The sequence below is a fragment of the Schistocerca americana genome, chromosome 4 (assembly GCF_021461395.2).
Source record: "Schistocerca americana isolate TAMUIC-IGC-003095 chromosome 4, iqSchAmer2.1, whole genome shotgun sequence".
In the NCBI taxonomy this organism is placed as follows: domain Eukaryota; kingdom Metazoa; phylum Arthropoda; class Insecta; order Orthoptera; family Acrididae; genus Schistocerca; species Schistocerca americana.
The window spans coordinates 621124572-621144914 of NC_060122.1; the positions used below are offsets into that span (position 1 = coordinate 621124572).

The 20343-nt window shown below is 38.2% G+C and overlaps 1 protein-coding gene across 1 annotated transcript in view; it reads left to right on the forward strand.

Moving 5' to 3' along the window:
• The window catches only part of LOC124612341 (quinone oxidoreductase-like), an 81608-nt gene extending 61679 nt beyond the window's left edge, over positions 1–19929 (forward strand). The window contains exons 4-7 of the mRNA XM_047140493.1: positions 882–966; positions 5571–5694; positions 18096–18191; positions 19167–19929. Coding sequence (XP_046996449.1) covers positions 882–966; positions 5571–5694; positions 18096–18191; positions 19167–19328 — 467 coding nt within the window. The 3' untranslated portion in view covers positions 19329–19929. The remainder of the gene's footprint in view (positions 1–881; positions 967–5570; positions 5695–18095; positions 18192–19166) is intronic.
• The last annotated feature ends 414 nt before the right edge of the window (positions 19930–20343 follow it).

Here is a 20343-nt window from a genome sequence, read left to right on the forward strand (position 1 = left end):
GATGATGCAGTTATCTATAATGAAGTAATGTTTGAAAGAAACTGCAAAACATTTAGTCAGATCTTGATAAGATTTCGAAGTGGTGTAAAGATTGGCAACTTGCTGCAAATGTTCATAAATCTAAAACTGTGCACTTCACAAAATGAAAATAACTTAGTATCCTTTGACTACAATATCAATGAGCCTCAGCTGGAATCAACCAACTCACACAAATACCTGGGTATGGCACTTTGTAGGGAAATAAAATGAAATGATCGCATAGGCTCAGTTGTAGGTAAAGCAAGTGGTAAACTTTGGTTTACTGCTAGAATACTGGGCAAATGCAATCAATCTACAATGGAGATTGTTTACAGATCACTTTTGTGACCTGTTCTAGAATATTGCTCAAGCGCATGGACCCGTACCAAATAGGACTAATAGAGGATATGGAATATGTACAGAGAAGGGCAGCACAAATAGTCACAGGTTGGTTTGACCTGTAGGAGATTTACAGTGATGCTGAAGAAACTGAACTGGCAGACTCTTGAAGATAGATGTAAACTATCCTAAGAAAGTCTACTAACAAAGTTTCAAGAACCTGTTCTAAATGATGATTCCAGGAATATACTACAAAACCCTACACATTGCTCACGTAGGGATCATGGGGATAAGATTAGAATAATTGAAGCAAGCACACAAGCATTCAAACAATCATTCTTCCCACACTCCGTAATTGAATGGAAAGGGAAGAAACCCTAGTTACTGGTACAATGGGGCATACCCCTTACCATGCACTCCACAGTGGTTTGCAGAGTAGAGATGTAAGTGTAGGAGTAGGTGTAGGTTTAGGTGTATCATGTTTGCTGTGATTGGAGCTCAGTGTGGTTTTCCTGGTGTTTTAGGTCTCACTGTTGTTGGAACTGCAGGATCATCTGAAGGACTTGAACTGGTGAAAAAAGTGGGAGCTGATCATGTGTTCAATCACAGGTAAATATTTATGTGCAAGAAAAACTAGGTTTTATTTGGCATGTTGTGCTTACTGCAGTATTTTAGAAAACAGTTGTCAAGTATGATACTATCGCCCGCCCGGTTAGCCGTGTGGTCTAACGCACTGCTTTCTGGGTGGGAAGGCATGTCAGTCCCCGGCATGAATCCACCCAGTGGATTAGTGTTGAGGTCTGGTGTGCTGGCTAGTCTGTGGATGGTTTTTAAGGTGTTCTTCCGTCTGCCTTGGCGAATGCGGGCTGGTTCCCCTTATTCCGCCTCAGTTACACTATGTTGGCAATTGCTGCACAAACACTGTCTCCACATACAAGCACAACACCATTACTCTACCACACAAACATTTGGGGTTACACTCATCTGGTGTGAGACGTTTCCAGGGAGAGGGGGTCCACTGGGGACCGAACTGCGCAATAACATTGGGTTCAGTGTGGGGTGAGTGGACTGCTGTAGCCTCTTGTGGGGTTGTGAACCACTGAGGGCTACGGTGGGGACGAAGCCTCTCTGTCATTTCTTTGTCCCTAGTTCAATACAATACAATGATACTATTGCAGATATCATGTTAAACACACTCATATATGAATTATACATAACCTGTGTTGGATAATTGTAGGTTATTATTATTGTTACTTAATTTTGCACAAAATTTTTGGTGGTGTTGAGCATAGTTTTGTGCATAAATATGCACAATACTGGACTCTGTATAAAAGAAAATCAGATGTAAAAACAAAGAATATTTTTGATGGAAGATTGTAACATAAACAATTTCTGTCCTTCAGAAATTTATAAAATTTCTTCACCGGACCAAAAATATGGAATAGTAAAATGATACTGCAAATTTGCAGATGGTCAGGGATAGTAAAACATGGTTGAAGAAACATTCAGAGGGTACAAGAAATATGGGGAAGCAGGGGAACAGAGGGATTGTTCTGATTTCTGATGCAAAATTTGCCCAGCTGAGGCCGCTGACTTTCATGTCACTGGTGAGGTACTAACTTCACTATCTCAAAGTAATGTTGGTTTTGTGTGTGGGTTGTTCTGTGGCCTGTGTTGCCCTTCTTACTTCCCTAGGAAATACTGAATAAATGCTTCACTCTTCCACTGCTGACTTATCTGTAGGAAAGTAAGAGCAGGCATAAAAATGTTCCATTGCAACAACATTGGCTGTAAAACTTGCAACGTACCTTACCAACATTTTCCAACAAATGTGTTTTTAAACATTCTGGGGGTAATTTGAAGCAAACAAGTGGAAAAATAAATATTAGTAATGCAGTGATATGTTCCAAACGTTTTCTCCAGAACTGCATGTAGGATTGGAAAAGTGTTAGAAAGGAGATACTGAAGAAGGAGACAAAAGAAACCATCTTGCGGCAAATTTGATCTATGTGGGAGATAAGATCCACATTAATTTCTTAATTATATTGAGGGAAAAGACACTGTGAAATACTTTTGTAGTTTTCAGCTGTATTTTTTAACATATTGTGCATGTTATGTAAAAAATGAACATGAAGTTTTGGTATTTATTACTAACAATACATTACACTGAATACTTAAGCAAGTGCTGAAAGCGGTTTATCTTTACCTGTAAATCATCATAGAAAGAGGACATTATTTTAGTATGAGCTCAAGAGACAGCTAGTGACAACAAGGAAGAAATATGAGGAAATATGAGAATAATTTTTTAAGCAATAACTTTTGTTATAGCACAATAAATATTTTATAGGAAATGAAAATATTAACATTAATTTATTTTTCTACATAGTCACCTTTAATGTGTAAACACTTTTTCATTTGTGGCACCAGCTGTTGGATAATGTCATCACAGAACTCTGCCACCAGTCCATTTAACCATTCAGTTACAGTTGTCTTCAGTGCCATCATTCTCCAGTCATCATCCAACAACAAATTCTGTAAGAAAGATTGGGCATCCTAGATTAGGACTATAAGCTGGATAATCCAATAATTACCACCAAAAATTGTCCATTTGTGCCTTTGTACTTGCTGCAACATGAGGCTGAGCATTGTCAAGAAGCAGAATGATGTCCTTTGAGAACAGGCCCACTGGTGATTTTGAATGTCATGTATAAGCTTTAATAAAGTTTCATGTTACCTCTTAGGATTTATTGTCACTGTTCTTGGCAAGAAGTCTATCAAAAGAACAATGTTTTCGGTCCCTGAAAACTGCATCAATGATTTTCCATGTTGTGCTTGTTTGAATTTTCTTAGTTTCATTGGAGAAATTGGATGATGCCACTCAGATTCTCATTTAGTCTCTAGAGTATAGTAGGCAATCCATGTCTTATCACCAGTCACAATGTGACTCAAGAACTCATCGCCATCCATGCCATAGTAATCCAAAAATGAAAAATAATGTGCAAAACACTTTGTACGGTGTTCATCCATCAACATTGTTGTGACCTATATTGCACACATTTTTTTGTATTGATGTTGGTCTGCAACAATTGCACAAATTACTCATCTTGAGGGAAATGTTTATGAAGTATGCCAATAGCGAAGTGCCTCTTTTTACAAATCTTCTCTCCAGCTTTTCCAATTACTTTTTACAGGTGACAGTAGGCTGTCCAGATTGAACCTCATTATGAACGTTCTGCCTTCCTTCATCGAACAGACTGTACCACTTATGCACATTTTCACTATTCATCACATATTCCCCATACACTGAAACAATTTGTCAATAAATTTTAGCAGAAAGGACCTTTTCTACATTTAAAAATCAAATGTTTGAATGCACTACTCACACAGTGGGATTATTAATTGATATGGCATCAAGCAATGCAGCACAACTAAACAACCAACTCAGACATAGAGTTGAAACATATAGGCAAAGTACTGGGGACTGGCCAAGAATGGCTGACCTTAAACTGGCATTACCTGACACTGTGTGAACACTATGCACAGTCAGTTCTTACACCCCTTGTAATCATGTACAGCTATGTCTGGCTTAGTGACTCAATGACAGATTAGAAATCCAAATGTCTCGGCTTCATTCCACAGTCAATCCTTGGATTTTTTCTGTCACTTATTCTGCCTTTCACTTCAGGCAATGAACAGTTGATGCGGTACACCACTGTTCACAGTCTGCATAAAATTGTAGGACTCCCTATAAGTGGCTGGGTGTGTCATTTCAGGTTTAAGGGTAGGGCTACAGTATACCACTCCAATAGGATTGCACTGCAGTGTTAAAACCAATTTTCAGGTTGAGGTCAGCCTGCCTTACTTATGAATGAAATAAATACTGAAGTACCCTGAACCAATAATTATTTTAAATGAAAAATGTGGATAACTATTTGGGGGGTGTAAAGCTAGTTGTGTAACTTTCTGTTGTTCTCTCTCTTACTATGCAGTAATTTCAAATTGACTAATAACAACTATAGTTACTCAAAACTTCAATTATTAAGCTGTACTCAACCTGAAGGTTGGTTTGAACACCACAGTGCTTTACTAGGCACAACCCTCTTGGAGCTGGTATGCCCTTGCCTTACTCTGTTCTTTGAACTGGCTTGCTCGGGCAGTTCAAAGAGGACCTGATGTTTAATGTGAACTCCAAACCATGGTGCAATTTGGCCTGTATTGGAGCTAAAGAACATAGATGCCTGTAATTGGTGGAGGTGGGGATGGAGGAACTGTGTCTGGCTCTGGCTGATAGCAAAGACCAAGAGAGCACTAAGGTCCACAGCACGGTTCTCCTTCATCCTCCCAGTGAGATAACAGGGCACCGCGAAAGTGGCACCACTTCAGCTGGGAGTGGCCTAAGATCTACATTTCTATGAGCTTTGATTTGGAAGTGACAACAGATCCAAATTCCAAAGTAATCATGATTATGAGGTGTAGGTGGCCCATAATTTTTTCAGATACCCTGACTGACATTTATATTAAAAAGAATTTCTTTTGAATCAAAATGAAATGAACAAATTTCTTTCAATCTGAATTGACTGAATGAATGAAAGACTGTGACCATTAGAGTGATACAATAACCAAATGCTAATTACAGTTGCTCAAGGCACCATTTTATATTCATACAAGTTTGTAATTGTAAAACTTTATTGTTTTGAAATGATTTCATTTTAAATCCAGAGTGTACAGTAAATGAACACAATGTGCATCTGCCAGCTTTGCTAGTAATCACACAATGTTAAAATTAGCAACAGCGGCTTAAATTTGATTTCTTTCTTGAAAATGGGGCAAAGTTTTAGAAATGAGCCACTCTTAATATTTTCATGTTCATTGAACTGCTGAGAGCGTCACTCTGAAGCACTGAAAATTTCTCAGCTGAGTCTTTAGCCAACATGCATGAGTGAAAGGTTACATGTCACTAAGTAAAATATTGTGATGCTCATGTCTGGGATGTCATTCTAAATTAGTGTTCAGCTTATTTGTTTTACAAGCAGGGTTCTCTTTTTGTTATGTTTTGTAGTTATTTTATCTCATTTTGGTAGAGGCAAGAATTTGCGAATGACTCTTTGACCTTCTTGGTTGATCTGTTGTGAAAAATTAAGAGAAAATGGAATCAATTTATCAGGATATTAAGACTTGAATTGTGGATCATCTGGTTTCATTTCTTGTTACAGGACAGATGGGTACCTGGAAGATGCGGTAAAGACTGTTGGAAAGTTTGACATAATATTTGAAAATCTTTCTAATGTGAATCTGGGAGCAGATCTGACAGTTATGAACAAGAATGCATCTATAGCGGTAAGGCAATATAAAATTTGCTGTGTACAGTTACCTGATACAGTTGACATACATATTGAGCACCATGAAATATATATTTAAAGACTATAAACTGAAACTAAATAATATTTTGTGTGTGTTTTGTAAAACATTTTATGGACTGACTGTAAGAAGTCTTGGGAAATGTAAATGAGGATGACTGAATTGGTCCCTCTCATTTGTAAGTACAATATTCTAATGCTGCGGGTACCAAATGAGGTGTCTTAGTCTTTTGCAGTGGAATACACTTCTTCATATACAACCGACCAAGGTAGCTCAGTGGTTAGCACACTGGACTCACATTTGGGAGGATGTTTGTCAAATTCAAAATTACTCCTTGTTTAGGTTTCCCGTGATTTCTCTAATTTGCTTAAGGCAAATGCTGAGATGATTCCTTTGAAAGAGCATGGCCGATTTCCTTCCCCATCCTTCCCTAATCTGAGCTGGTGCTCTATCTTCATTGCCAATGGGACATTAAAACATTAATCTTTCCACCTCTTTTCATATAATGCTAGATAAATTTTAGCAGGAATGTATAGAAGCAAATTTATTCAGTCATTTATTCACCATCACATTCTATTGACTCCACCAAGAAGGAGGACCTTCAGGTATGTGCACGGAGTCAGGGTATACATTGACAAAACACCAGGAAATTGTAGAAACTTAATCCATACTCTGTATTAACAATAGACTAATTTGACCTTAATGATACAAAGAATATTGTAGATTTACTCTTAGCACAACCATTGGTAGCCAAAATATTGACATCATTTTCCAAAATTTTCGAGAAGGTGATTTATTCCAGGATAGTATCTCACATTTGGGTGTCAGAAGGGTTGCTCTACTGAGAATGCCATTTACATGTTCATTCGCCAGATTTTTACAAGCATTAGATAATAAAATAGTGCTGGTTGCTATTTTCTGTGTTCTACCTAAGTCATTTGACTGTGTGAATCACAGTATTCTCCTAGATAAGTTGAAGTTTTGTGGGACTGGTAGTACAGTCAACCAATGGATAATGTCATATCTAACCAAAAGAATGCAGAAAGTTGTACTTAATAATTCAACCAATATAGTTTGGGGACATAATTCTGACTGTGAAGGGATCACATATGGGGTTCCCCAAGTTCCACCTGTAAAGGGTAGACAGCTGTTTATAACCACACATGTTTATGCTTGAATTGTTAACTGCTTGTAATTTCAGAGGCTCGCTTGAGTCATTCATAAACAAGCTTGAGACCGGCAGGGTACTGACTTTTGAACTTCTGTCTATCAAGAACTTGAGGTCTGCGAGCCTATCAGCCACTTGTAATCAGTGCAATATTAGCTTAATCTTTCAGGATGTCATAGAGTGGCAAAAAGGAATAGTGTAAAGCATGCTTCCGAGGGCCTTACCTAGGATGTGCATGTTGCTGCCTAGTTCTTCATTCATTTATGATGCTGTTTGTGAGAGCCACAGCCCGTGGCAACTACAGTAGGCTGCCCCCGCCATTAGGGAATCCAAAAAGTTTTGTGCACGTTGTAGCTCATGGACAGAACCACCTGTGGTACCAGCAAAAATCATCGGTGTGAGTCTGGTTCTGTTTGGTGTGTGACTGTGCTGCTGGTGGAAATTCACCATTTGTAGCCAACTTTTCCTTTGTGGCTTGCAGCTGTCTGATCCCCTCAGCAATGCCTAGTTTATGCCTGTAACTTGTGGCTGCACAGCTTAACATTGATTCTTCTAACCTCTCTGATGAGTCACCATTGCAGAGGTAACCGATGAGGTTGCTACGGATGCTACAACTGTTGACTGCAGGGTAGCTAAAGTTCTGTCAGCTATTTGCAGTAGCTTGTCAAGAGGCTGTCCTTCCTACATGATCAACACCAGCTGAACTTGATGAGGAAGCTGTTGTCACCAGACATGTAGTAATAATTCAGTAGATATTATGCTTCCATCGACTATACTGAAGTGTCTCCAAAATTCCGATGGACATCTGTCCCCACGTTTCTCCTGGTACATCATCTGGAGAAGTCACTGCTCAGGCAATTTCTTGCAGTAAGCGATCAATGATGTTTTAAGTGTGATGTATAATTGTTGGAGCAGCGGACATAGGATCGCACCGGAGACTATTGCTGTCGCCCTTTGATCCAGCTTGCTAATTGCAAGAGTGAATTTTTCACAGTCTTCAGTTATGCTTGAAAATATTATCTAGTATCAGAAACTGTATGTCTGGTTGCATAGGTGTGAATGGAGGTGCTCTTTAGTGCAGCGTGGTTGATCCATATTTAGTGTATCTGCTGCACAATATTATTGCTGCTAGAGCTGTTCTTGTTTTTCCAGGATCACCAGTTGTGTAGAAAACAAGTTAAGCCCACATATAAAGTTACATAAGATGTTTTATTTTTCCAACTCAAAAGAGAATACTCAATAGAACCTGAGTCAAACTTTCTAATGTTCCCTACACTTGCACGGAGTAAACATAGCACACATCACTGGTTAATTCCCATTCCCACATAGTATAAGAAATGCCTATCACTCTTCATGTTCATTTAATCTTAATTGCAGATATCTGATGATGACAGTAACTGCAATGGCCTAATAAATAAAAAGATTTAATAAGTGATCTAGATGCTTTTATTCACAATACGGATGCACAGAAATGACAGTGTGTGTATTGAAGGAAGACACATGCTTAACAACTATACTTTTGTCTTCATTACATTGTTAGTATTAAATAACATGAGACAAGTATTCCTGTGTGTCTCTTTCCCAGCCACCTGTTTTTAATACAAAGTGGGAAGACTTCCCTTCAAGTCATTAGCACAGTCTTTCTGTAATGCCTGAGACTCCATATCCACATACATACTCTGCAAGCAGAGGGTACCTTGTACCACTGTTGTTCATTCCCTTTCCTGTTTCACTTGCAAGTGAAGTAAAGGAAAAGAGTCTGTCTGTGTGCTTCTGTATGAACCCTAATTTTTCTTATATGTGAGGGCTGATGTACCGTATCAAGCAGCAAATTGCTTAACTTTTTTTTACTGGCAGAACAATTAAGTCTGCTGAGTGCTCTGGCTCTTAGGGATATTTATGCACCATCATAATCTCCTGTTCCCTTCAAGTCTGCAGCACCTTGCTGAAGTTGTAGGTTATACAAGGGATCATGCATCATTTTTTTTATGAAAGTTTGTCTCAAATTTTAAATACTCTTTACTATATATTCCTTGGAGCCAAAGGAGCTTGGATCATTTCAGAACAGGCACACAGCATGACTGACATAAATTATTCAATGAACTGCTAGTAAATTCCTAAGAGTTCCCATGTTTCTACAATTTCTCATGTGATGCCATAATGTGGCTGATCTGCCACTCAAACTGCTGTTCCACCTATCATGGCCATTACATGAATTGTTGCTGTTGGACTCCCAATCCAACTGTCCAGCTGCTTGTGCCTGGTTGCCTGTTCTCACATTGCCTCTACTCCCTGGACTCTGACATCACAACTTGATATCAGAAAATGTCTCATTGGCACAATGTAATTTTTAAAATATTGTTATTGTGATTCTACAATGGCATGCTGTTGTGTGTCAAATGTATCTTACATTTATGTGTCTATGAACTAATTAAATTTCCTGTTCTGTTACCTCTTGCTATACTCCTCCAAGCTCAGTGTTGCAACTGTTTTGCTCCTCCAGAATAGTGGCCCTTGTGCATGTTTCTAGCTTTAAAAATATACCATCTCTGAATGGAGATGGTTCACACCAAAATCTTTCAAATTACATCTTGTCTTTGTGGTCCTTATGTGAGATGTCTGTTGGGGGCTTTAGGACCATTCCGTAAACTGTGACAAATGCCAGGTCTCTAAACTTCCTTGATAGAATTTTGTGAAAAAAATGTTTTCATCACCCCAGAAATCCTCATTTGAGTTCACAGAGCAGTTTTGTATTTTGATCGAATCTACTGGTAACAAATATAGCAGCACACTTCTGAATTGCTTTGATGTCTTCCTTTAATCTGATACGGTATGGATCCCAGATGCTCAAACAGTACCCAAGAATGGATTGTACGAGTGTTCTTATATGGTCTCCTTTAAAGAGGGGATGTAATTTCCTAGAATTCTCCCAGTAAACTGAAGTCAACAATTTGCCTTCACTACAGTGGACCTTATGGTTTACTCACTATTCAGTGTTAGGTTTGGATATTCAATTGATGTGGCTGTGCCAAACAGCACACCACTAATACTGTATTCAAAAATTACAGAAATGTTTTTCCTACAAGTCTTCAGTAATGTACATTTTCCCACATTGAGAGTAAGATAGAAATAGCAAAATAGATATTTTCAAACCATCCTGTATTCCTCTACAGTCAGTCAAAGATGACACTTTCTCATACACTATTACCCTCTTTAGCAAACAGTCAGAGGTTTGTTGTTCGCACTATCTCTTTTTAATGAGCCTTCTGGAAATGAGGCTGTGGTGTACGTGGCACATAGACAGAGAAAGCAGGAAGAATACAAACAGCAAAGTTAGAGTCCATGGGATACAGGCATATGTTTATAAGCTTGTCAGAGCTTTGTTTGAAGAGAGAGAGAGAGAGAGAGAGATACTGCTGCATTTAATGTGATGCTCCCTGCTGTTCTCCACAGGCTCTAGGCTGGTAATGACACATCAGTAAATTACACCAATAATTTAGAGTGCTGGTTTTTCTGACATAGACTGCATCCTAGCATAAATACAAACATGTATAGAGAAAGGATGCACCACACCATTATATAAATATATTTCCACAGAAAGCATGTGACATGATTAGATATGACAATATTCACTCTTAATTCTTTCATTGAGGATAAAATTTTTAACAGGTGCTTTGTGCTCACTAAACTCGAAACTCAAAAACAAAATAGAGGAAATTTGTCACAGACATAATTTAACATCTTTTTTTTCTGTTTTCCATCTTTCCCTTAGTTGCTTTAAATTAATGGAGGTATGTACAGTTTATGTAACTCATTGAAGGCAGTTTGTTTATTGCCATACATGTTTTGCTTCTTTTATTTGGGAAGCATCATCTGTGCGATTCCCAGCTCTGTTAACTCATGTGTGGTCCTGGAGATGTCTCATTAGTTTCCGTACTCCAGCTGGCCAATTTCTGGCATTCTTTCACCCACATTTGTCACACTGCATATATCACTTGCACTTTCCACTTTGTGATCAACATATATGCGGTGTGACAAATGTTGGTGAAAGCACCAGAAATTGGCCAGCTGGTGTATGGAAACTAATGAATAGATCTCTAGGACCACACACATGAGTTAACAGAGCTGGAAATTGTCACTGATGATGCTTCCCCCCCCCCAAAAAAAAAAAAAAAAAAAAAAAAAAAAAAAAAAAAAAATAATAATAATAATTTGAAATGCATGTGGCAATAAACAAACTGGCTTTAATTAGTTGCATAGACAGTACATACCTCCACGGACATAATTTAAGTTTAGCTATAAACAAAATGATAATTGTAAGGGAAGAACATAGATCCAAAACACTATTCTTGTCAAATGTGAGGTGTATTTCATGCAGGAGAGTGATGTTCAAGGTCACTTTAACATACACAGGTGCTCCTGTAAGTACTTGTAATCCATTAAATGTAAACACATACATAATGTATGCTAGCCTCAAGCTGCTGCAAATTGGTTCCAATGATCTAATAATAGACAATGAAGATATTTGTGTCATGAATGTAAATTATAAAATATTAGTCTAAATAAGTTCACTGGGAATGTCCAGGCCTTATATTCCTGCCAGAACAGGAGACAGTGTGTTCAGTTTTCTGAGTTAGTGAATAGAATAAGCTCAATAAGAGAGCTAGATGTTATGTATTGTGCACTGTGTCATTAAAGCTGCTATTAGTCACCGTTTGCAACAAAACTGAGAAGGCTCACTCCTCCAGAATTAAAAATGTCCCATCCAAGATAAACATTGCCCAACAAAGGAGACCATTTCTGTAAAAAAGAAGAAGGTCGCACATCAAATTCCTCTTCCAAACATGATGCAACTGAAGCACAGTCAGGTATTTTATTACAAGAAATATTGATGCTGTTTGATGTCACAGAAGTTGAAGAAATCCAAATGAATTGTCATCTGTCATAGGGAACTAATGTTCATTTGATATAACCTAAAATATTTGTAAAACAACTAAGACATGATTGTCAACTTCCTAATTGTGGATCTGTGCTTCCTTTTTCCCATTACTGACATATTTACATATGGTATTTCTATTGTTAGTTGGTTACCATACCTATTTTTTCCGTAGCTAATGTGTTGAGGGTGCTATGGCTAAATTGTAAGATAGATGCTTAAATAGCTGCAAACCACTGAATTGATGTGATATCCTAATCTATATCTACCTCTACATTTATACTCTGCAGACCACAGCGAAGTGAATGACAGAGGATACTTACAATTGCACTGTCATCCCCTGCTAAGCCCATATCTAATACTGTTAAAATACTGTAGAGCATGTATGAGATGAATTACCAATCATCTATTTTTATTTCCTACTGCTCCTTCCTGTAAAAAATCAACAAAACAATCTTGTGTCACTCTTCATTGTGGTATCTGCTTTTTCCAATCTGCCCCAAAATTGTTTTAACTAAAATGTGGAATGGGGGACAATTGCACAGGAAAACTGAAGAGTAATTTAGATTAAAGCATGTTGAGATTGTGCACGAAATTCCAATGAAAAGCACCACAACTTTATATTTAGTATCATAGGGATACACAAATTTTCAGGAAAAGTCTGAGACTGTTTGATTGTTAAGTACCATTGAACTCAAAAATATGCAACAGATGATCAATCATTCATCTCATAAGTGTGCTGCAGCAATCTGATGGGAAGTGTTGTTCGAAACTGTTGATAACAAGGAACATTAAATGATTTTGATGTAATGTCTTATTTTATCAATTTACTAATTAATAGCTGTTTCACAGTCTATATCTACATCTGTACTCTGAAAGCCATTGTAAAGTGCATGGCAGAGGGTACTTATCATTGTACCACATATTAGTATTTCTTCCTGTTCCAATCAGTATGGAGCATGGGAAAATCAAATGCTTAAATGCCTCCATACATACTGTAATTCATACAGTCTTGTCTTTGTTGTCCCTATTTGTAGATTATTCACTTAGTATTGGTTCTTGAAACATTGTAAGTTGATTTTGAGGAATGGTTGGTATTTATCTTCAGGTGTTGGACAAATCAGGTTTTTCAGAATTTGTGTGATGCTCTCCCATTTGTCAAACAAAGCTGTTATCATCCATGCTACCCTTCCCTGTGTAAGTTCAAAATTCTCTTTTTGTGCTGTTTGGAATGGTCCCACGCACTTGAGCAATGTGCTAAGATGGAAAGCACAATTGTTTTGTAAGCAGTCTCCTTTATAGACTGACTGCATTTTCACAGTATCCTACCAGTGACTGAAGTTTGGCTCGTGCTTACATAAACTGAGCCTGTGTGATCATCCCATTTCATATCCATACACATTGTTACACACAATATAGCGGAGATGCTGAGTCACAGATAGGCACAACAAAAAGACTGTCACAATATAAGCTTTTGGCCCCCAAGGGCTTTGACAAAAATAGACAAAAAACACACACACAAAACTCAGACACACATGACTGCAACCTCTGGAGGGAGAGAAGTAAAAAGACTGGGTGCATTGGTGGAATGAGGGCTGTGTATTGTTGGAATGGTAACATGGAAATGGGTGGATGGTTGAGAAAAGTGACTAACAAAGGTTGAGGCCAGGAGGGATATGTGAATGTAGGATATATTTCAGGGATATTGTTACATTCCATCCTGTATTTTCCATTGTTTGATCATTGTTACACACAGGTATGAGTTGACTGAATCCAATTGTGACTAAATTGATGCTGTGACGTTCTCAATTGTACATTTTGTACATTTAAAACAAGTTGCCTATATTTGCAGTACTTTGAAAGCTTATCAAGATCTGAAAGATTTGTGCAGCTTTTTTCAGACTGCTTTATTGTAGGTAACTACATCATTAAGTCTTAAGTTACTAGTAGTATTGCCTTTCAGGTCACTGATATACAACATGAACAGCAAGGATCCCACTACATTTCCCCGTGGCACACCTGAAATTACTTCTACTTCTGTACATGATACGCCATGCAAGATAACATGCTGTCTTGTTCCTACCAAGCTATCATCAATCCAGTCAAAAATTTTGTTTCATAACACATATGAATGACTTATGTTAATAAATTTTGGTCCAGTAACAACTTGAATGGAAGTTAAGAAACACTGGCACTTAGGCTTCCCTTGATAAAAATGTGAGTTCAGCTCACACAACTGATGTTTGCTGAATCCATACTGGCTGGGATAGAGTTCATTCTGTTGAAGGGACTTCATTATGTTTGTGCTCTGACTATCCTGAACTAAAGAAGCATGTAAAATTAATCTGTAACGGTTATAAGAGTAAGAGTACGGATGTGAAGGAAAAATTTTAAAGTTTGCACAGGAGAAACTAAATGGCAGTGGCATTGTGTGGTGTGCTGTGGTGTGTCAAGTCAGTAAGATTAGTCAAAATGTATAAGGCTTCCTGTAGTTATTGATGAATTTGGTTCAAGGGATCATGACTAGGAGAATCAGGCTCTTATCATGGTTCAGCTATAAGTCAGATTTTCTGTGCCTTCTGCAGCTAACTCCAAGAAAAGCACTGGACAGTTCCTATAGTAATACCAGATCTGATGCCATGCACATTTGCTGCCAAAGCTGATTTTCTGCTGTGTCTCTGGTCAGGTCTTTGTCATGTGACAGCTTATTGTGCAACTCCTCCTTGGCCAATGCTGGAGCTGTGTGGCTCGAACACTTTAGTTATTCTTTTGGTACAGGTATTAATATTAGATAATTAATCATGTTGGGAGATGCTTCCTGTTGTGTCATTACCATTGATACTACTGCATCTGGCACCTGGCAACAGTTGGCAGCATATCAAGACATTTCGACGGATGGTGATAGAGGATGCGCATGACAACGCCACAGCCAATGATGTGCACCCTCTGAGTGTGCCTACACTGGCTGCTGACAAGAGTGACCTCTGCAAACTGGATGCAGGAAAGCCGCACAGCAGCCTGGGCCAGTTCTCCATAAGCAAGTGAGCAGACTGTGCAGTGTCATGGCATTCCTACTCTGTTGTCAGGTGTTGACATTTATTGCTGTGTACATCAGACTATGTTTATGATCTCCAGTTTGATAAAACTGGCACAAATGTGTGTTTACAGACTATGTGTGCTGGTTAATTATTTACTCTTGTCTAGATCTTATAGTGGTAGTTTGTTGCTCTTGTAGTCCTGGACACCAGTCTTCCTATGTTGATATCCACTGAGGGATACAGTACACTCAGTGAAAATGTAGACCTCATACCAAGTGAAATGTATTAAGCTCTGAAAGAAGAAACACATCATGATTTATAAATGTAAAACAAAGGTGATTTACTTACCTAGGGAAAAAAAACCAGTAATGGTGGAGCATAGAAAAAGCCAGAAGTAGAATTGCTGAAACAAAATATGCTATTAATAAAAGTAACAACATCGAATATGTTTCATTCATGGTATTTGATGGCTGTAACATCTGAGCGGTATTGGATGGCTGTAACATCTGAGCCATAAGAAGGGAGAAAAAAGGCTGAAACATGTGAGTGTCTTAGTAAAGTAATACAGAAATATGCCAATGATAAATGAACTAGAGGCATACCACAACTGAGGTATGTAAATCAAGTCATGAAAGATGTTCATGCTGTACCAATTACACTGCTGCCATCCAGTCCATTCATTGAAGACCAAAGGAAAGAATTACTTTTGTCTCAAAAAGGACCTCAGAGCAATTTCAGCAATGTTAACTGTTGAACAGAGCAAATTTGAAGTGTTGTCTTGTATTTTATTCTAAATATATATAGAATAATTTTATTCGGGTGTGTTCACTAACCTGCTACAATACCACTGTCAAATAAATAATGAGTATAAATAATGGAAGGAGTAGAAATACTTACTAGTTGGCAGTTGTGCCACATAAAACGCTGTGCAGAAGTTACAGCAGATTTAGTATATAATATGACTGTTTTCACAGGTGGGCTTGCCTGTGATAGGATAGGACAAACCTGTGATGGGTCTGGAGTAGGCTGTGCTGGGTGGGTATGATGGACAGAATTTTGTTAGCCATAACATTTTCATTACACTGGACTTGAGCATTTCTGAACATTGACTTACTTGACTTAATTCCTTTTACTCCAATGTGGAGCATATGGCACATTTTAGAGCTCTCCATCTGACCCTGTGTGTTGCCATCTTCTTGATGTTACTCCAGGAGTGACCAACGGCTGTCACCTCAGCTTCAACAGTCCTGCGCCAGGTCAACCTCAGTCTGCCTCTCCTCCTTGCGGGTTCCATTCTATAGCCTGCTTTGGAATATGTTGCAGGCCTCTTCTCAGGGTGTGTCCAATCCATCTTCATTTCCATTCTTTTACGGTTATCTCGGCTTCCCATTGTTGGGTGCATTGCCATAGTTCTCGGTTTGAGATAACATTTGGCCAGCATACTCCCAGTATCATCCTCATACATTTATCATTGAAGGTTTGTGCTCTTGTTTTAATTTGTGCTGTCACCTTCCACGTCTCACACCCATAAAAGAGAACAGACTTTACATTTGAGTAAGAGATTTTAAGCTTTACCTTCAACAATATTTCACAAGATGTCCAAACTGGATGCAGCTGGGCAAAGGCCCCTTTTGCCATTTTGATCCCACTTGTGATGTCTTCTGTCACACCTCTCCATTTTTGGAAACAATACTTCCCAGATAACAAAAGCTCTCCACCTGCTCAGTCTCCTCTTCTTTCATGGCTAGTGCATTCTTGTTCTTTCTGTTCATCCTAAGCTCTTTAGTCTTAGCCTTGTTTATTTTTAATCCAACTCTCTGAGCTTCTGTTTCCTATTCCCTAAGCTTCTCTCTCATATCCTTGAAAGTGTGGGACAGAAGGCAGATGTCATCTGCAAAGTCCAGGTCCTCCAGGCGATCATATAGGGTCCACTGTATACCTCTCCTTTTCTCTCAGGTTACCTTCTACATGACACCATCTAATGTCAGCAAAATAGCAGTGGTGAAAGCAAACAACCCTGCCTTACTCCAGAATTTAAAATGAATGGTTCTCAGAGATTTTCATCGTGTTTCACATGGCAAGTATATTCTTTGTACATCCTCTTCACGATACTGATGATCTTTGGTGGTACTCTCTGACTCTGCATTGTTTTCCAGATGGCTTCATGCTGCACTCTATCAAAGGCTTTTTCATAGTCAACAAAAGCCAGATACGAAGGAGACCAGTATTCCATGGATTGCTCAATAATGATCCTCAGGATGTCGATTTGGTCTGTGCATGATCTGCTTTCTCTGAAACCAGCCTGTTATTTCCTGAGCTTACTATCCATGGGCACTCTGAGATGGTTTAAAACAACCACTGACAAAAGTTTGATGCTACGCCAGTTATTGCACTTTGTCAGGCCTCCTTTCTTGGGCAACTTGATAAGGATTCTCTTTCTCCAATCTTCATCGCCCCTTTCTGCTGCCTCTTGAGCCCTTTCTGCAAGCTGTTCTAACTGATTTCTTCTGTCAGATCTAGCGCTTCTCTTCACTTGCCGATGAACTTAATTGTACCTTGCCCTAAGGCATTGTTTTTCTTCATCATCCCGACACTGGTTGATCAAGGCATTTATTTCTCTTCTTTCTTCAATCTTCTGTCGTATATTATCAGATATCCACAACATTTTCATTACCCTGGAGATGAGCATTTCTGGACATTGCTTGACTGATATCACTCTTTGTCACTGCAAAATCACTGAGTTCATCTCCATTGACTCCAACCCCACTGACACCATCCATTTCATCTCAAAGAATTTAACTCAGTTGATGTATAGCAAACTACATGAGTGATTTTTTTTCTGTTGCTTGCCAGTTACAGAGATACCAGTCTCAAGATACCAGTTTCCATTTCTGCTTGATCAAAAGGAAAATTCACTTGAGTAACTATAAAATCAAGAGACAGAATGGCTGACTTGTACTTAACTATTTAAAGTATGAGACTGTCCTAGCTTTTGAAACTATCAGTTCCTTCCTTGGGAAAGAAGGAGGGAGCAATAGGCTGCGGAAGATTATAAAGCAAGGGCATTTCACTCAGACCCCTGGATGAGAGCGACCCACGTGCTGTGAGGATGAGGACCTGGTCATCCTTTCTGTCTCAAAATTTTTGTTTTTGTTTCTGCTGTTCTTTTTACGAGTTGAACGGTGTGACATTAATGTTATTTTCTCTGACCAAAGTATTAATTCAGAACTACTTGCAGATTGTGGGATGTCGAGGAACAGTTGAAATAAATCCGAGGCTTATAATGCAAGCAGAGGCAACAGTGCATGGTGTCTTCCTCTACAACTCAACTTCAGTAAGTTTTAAATGATGCGAAATTTTAAAATAAGTACAGTTTTTAAATATTGGCACTGCAGCACAGTGGTCAATGATCCACACGTGCACTGAGTATCTGCTTATAGTGATTACCCACAGATGCAATAATGGTAGCATCCATGTGTGTTTATGTTTATTTGCTCTTATTTAAAATGCCTTTGTTAACTAAAAATCCAACAACTTCTGAGTTACATGTAGTGATTTATTTTATGCGCTAAATAGATGAGAAAGTAATCAGATTCATCAACACTAGTGGAACTCATAGAGAGAACACTATGGCAAAGTAATCATAAAAAAATGGCTTAGAGCATTTAGAAATGGGTGTACTGACATTCATGATGAAACACAAAGTCAGTGACTACTTGTTATCACTGAAGATTTGGTGTAGAAAGCTGATGTAAAAGTTCTAGAAAATTGATACTTTCATTTAACACTTTGATTTAATCATAATCAAATGCGCTTCTTCAAGTTACAAGAAGTGTTCTCTAAAAAATTCTTACTTAATGCATAAACTATTTGAGATTGTGCCCACAGCATTTGTGATTGGTTGTCAAATTGGGCAGCAGTTTTTTTAATGGGGAAGTCAGAAGTTGGTTGTTCATTATTATCAGTGCCTTGCTGTTGATAGAAATCATGTTGAAAAGCAGATTAGATTTATAGGTTTTCATAAAGTAAAAAACTATATGTGACTGTAGGCTTTCCTGGCATAAACTGATGATGAAGCTTTCTCGGGTTTCCAGCCGGAGACCCGAGAAACCTTCATCAACAAGTAATAAAACTGTTTTAAAAACAAACTTGTGTTTCTTTAATATAAATAATAGTGTTCACTTAAAGAAAAACACACTGAATTCTACAAATTTCTTCTCTTTCTCTTGTATGTATGCGATTTTTGTGTGAAAATACTTACATCTGATAACCACAGTGGTTTTTTTTTTTTTTTTTTTCCCACTGACAGGAGGAGAGGCAGGCTGCTATTGACAATCTCTTGGAGGGAATTGCCAAAGGCTGGGTCAACCCTGTCGTGGCTAAGGAGTACAAGTTTGAGGAAGCTCCTCAAGCTCATCACGACATCATCCATACCAAGGGAGCAACAGGCAGGCTTGTGTTAACTCCCTGAGGATGCATTTAGAGGGCTGGGCATAAAACACACCCACTAATATCCTTCTGTTGTTCGGTTCTGTGTTTCTATAAGTGGAAATCTGGGTTTGGGGGTCAACTGCCAGCAGCTGTATTTTTAAATGTTGATTATGGTTCATTAGTGCTCATCTGATGTTACTTTAATTTCATGAAGTGGATTGGTACTTTGTTATTTCATAGCAGGAACAATAACACATACTTACCAGGAGTTACAACAATGTGCAGAGTGAATGTTTAGTGAACAGAGGGACATCATTTGATTTGAAAATGAAACTGAGATTATTTACATGATGGAGGTACAATAAATGCAGTGGAAAAGGAACAGCTTACCAATGGACTGTGGAAATGAGTTATGGATCAAGTTGTTGGATGATTTAGTGTAGTGGAGTTTAGTTGTAACAAGCTAGAGCTCATGTAATATGGTGCGTCCTGAAGTGAAATATGTCTATGGAGTCAGTGTCCTTCAAGTAATCTTTTGTTTTGTTCAGACGTACAATCATAAACAAATGGAATTATGACACATATAATTGCAACTTAACTGAAATTGTACATGAAATTATGATACATGCAGTTCAAATGAACTGAAATTGTTATTTTGTTGTTAAATTGCATTTTACATAGATTATTTTTGATAAATAACATAAAATGTGTAATTTGAACACAAGCAAAAGATAGAGCAAAACAAAGGAAATTAATTGTTGACTAAATCTAACAAGTGAAATAATATCTTCATGAATAATTTCTAATAAATGGACTACATTCTGTAGCACTTGTTAAACAAGTTCTTCCATGGTTCCACATACTAATTTGCACATAAGACAGGAATGTAGATAGAAATTCCTCCTCAGTGTTGACAAAAGCAAAAATGTGATGCTGTGTGGACAGAAATTATAGTGGTAGTAGGAGTAACGGCTTTTATTGTAGTGGTAGCTCGTAAAGTGTAACGAAATCAACTAAATCTTGCTCTGAGTGTTTTGTTGTCACTGTGTGTGCCA